This window comes from Carassius auratus, unplaced genomic scaffold, assembly GCF_003368295.1.
Source record: "Carassius auratus strain Wakin unplaced genomic scaffold, ASM336829v1 scaf_tig00003484, whole genome shotgun sequence".
NCBI classification, from domain to species: domain Eukaryota; kingdom Metazoa; phylum Chordata; class Actinopteri; order Cypriniformes; family Cyprinidae; genus Carassius; species Carassius auratus.
Genome location: NW_020523525.1, coordinates 93,862 through 96,228, shown reverse-complemented (window position 1 = coordinate 96,228; position 2,367 = coordinate 93,862). Strand labels below are relative to the sequence as shown.

General features: G+C 36.4%; 1 protein-coding gene across 1 annotated transcript; it reads left to right on the top strand.

The window, feature by feature from the left end:
* Positions 1 to 382: 382 nt before the first annotated feature.
* LOC113070207 (thiosulfate:glutathione sulfurtransferase-like) lies at positions 383 to 1,997 on the top strand. The gene is made up of 4 exons (XM_026243433.1): positions 383 to 441; positions 1,183 to 1,305; positions 1,572 to 1,734; positions 1,816 to 1,997. Exons 1-4 carry the CDS (start codon positions 429 to 431, stop codon positions 1,868 to 1,870), a joined length of 354 nt encoding a protein of 117 aa, XP_026099218.1. The 5' UTR covers positions 383 to 428; the 3' UTR covers positions 1,871 to 1,997.
* The last annotated feature ends 370 nt before the right edge of the window (positions 1,998 to 2,367 follow it).

Here is a 2,367-nt window from a genome sequence, read left to right as displayed (position 1 = left end):
GGAGATTTCATATGACTTTATTATTGTTTGCAGCAGTAAAAATAATCTGACAGTCTGTAAAATGTGTTTTGGTAAAATCTATATCTAGGTAAATTGCTTTAATCAAGAATTGATGAAGAAGTGATGATTATAACCATGAGTTAATAATAATAATAATAATAATAACAATAACAATGACAGTTACAAGCACACTTTCTGTTGTTCATAATAATAACAACAATTTATTAGTATTATTATTCATATTAATATTCAACTTGCCATGTAAGCAGTCTTATTTTGAAGCTACAGGTCTTTATTGGAAAGTTTTAAGGCGGTGCCTTTTACAAGACCACGCCTACGCTTACAGTAGAGCCAATATGAGATGGCTTTTAAAAACTTGAATGAGGAAGTAAAGGTGCAACCACCCGGTGAACTGTCTTAACGTCAACATGGCAAGCAGCGGTAAGTTTGTGCTCGGCTAAAAATAAGAAACATACTTTAAGAGAGTTAAATAAATCGACGTGTGAAACTGCAGATTTTTTTTCAGTGTTTCTGAGTACTGGAAACGGATGTTGGCTTTGAGCAGCTGTTGTTTTCGTTGTCTCTCGTAGTCAGGGTGACAGTTCCCAGGTGCACATGTGATAAAACTACCATTATCTCTACATTTTATTACTTACAGTGCAACAAGCTGAACGTTTTGTAGCCTACACTTGCTAGTATCCATAATTCCATTTAATGCATTTTCTAATAATGCATGCCTGCTATTTTCATTACTCCATTCATTCGCTTTAAAGAGCGTAGAATCTTGTGACGTAAGGATGACTTGCAGTAATTGAAATGCTTTATGTGTATGGAATGCAACATTTTCACTTTTGATTTAATCATTATTTGCATATTAACAGATATGAGACATCCATACATAAAAAAAATAAAATAAAAACAAAATAAATAAATCATAAAACAGAACGATTAACCAAACAATTTACATATAAACAAACTCTCGCGTAAACAGTATGGTTCAAATGATCTGTCTTTTTTTCTTAATAATCAAATATTTAGCGTGTAATGTATAAATCATATCTAAACAAACTTGAATTGTTTTATAGCCTAGTATTGTTTTATGTTCGTTGATTACTGAGCGTTTATTTCGTGACAGGAATGTAGGCTTAACTGCTTGATTGTACACATTCCTCTCTGCAATAGATAAGGAGATTTCCTATGCTGATCTCAAAGCTCTCTTGGCGAAGGGTTCAGGGCTTGTTGTGGATGTCCGCAGTAAAGAGGAGGTAGATAGAGGGCGTATTCCTGGCTCCATTCATATCCCAGGTAAGAGAGATGGACTGATTGCATTGTATCGTGTTACACAAGAAGCAGATTTGGAGGTGACCTAAAATGAAAAACAAAGTCAAAACAAAATCAGTTTTTCCATCACTGGAAAAACTCTAAAACAGGGTGTTGAAAATGCTAATAATGAAAACAGGTAGACATATTGTTTGGGTGGCAATTTATTTTCCCTGTTTACATTTGTATTGGCCATGTGTTGGCCTAATAAAAAGAGAACTTGATGTTGTTTTTTTGTTTTTGTTTTTTAGTGGAAAATGTAGAAAGTGACATGTCATTGGACGCATCTGAATTCCTGTCTAAGTTTGGCGTAGTTAAGCCGTCTCTGGACAGCTCTGAACTGGTTTTCCACTGTCAGGTGGGAAGACGCGGCGCTGTTGCCACAGAGAAAGCCAGAGGCCTGGGCTTCAAGAAGTAAGAAACTTAGCATCATGAATGCTAAACAATCATAGTTTTGCTAAAGCTGTAACAATAATTCCTTCTCTCTCTTCACAGTGCCCGTAATTATGCTGGCGGCTACAAGGAATGGTCAGAAAAAGGAGGCAAGTGACAATCCTCAGAACTCCTGAAAATCTAAAGATTCCATCTTAATTTAGGGACCTTTTATCACTTATACCTCTTAATGATAATCATAATATTTGTGCATGTATTTTAATAAAGTCTGATTATTAAACACATAAATGTTGTCCTTGTCTCTTTAAATGTATGGAAAATGGTATGAAACGGTCCTCCTCATTCAGAACCATAGAATCTATCAAAACATGGACGTAGTGTCCGTGACGTCACCCGTAGACTCCTGAAGAGCGTTTTTGAAGCTCAAAGTGTGCAGAGCAGGCCGTCAGGCATCTTGGCAGCGCATCAAAATAGGCAAAAGGCAGGAAGCTGGTTGCTGAGGCCACACCCACCTAGCTCGACCGCAGTGTCAACAGCTGCAATCCACCTGTCACTCAAGTGGCCACGCCCTTAATTATGCAGAACTTTAAGGTTTAATATAATTTAAATGGATGAGTTATAAAAATAAAAAAAAAGGCACACCCCTCATTTATC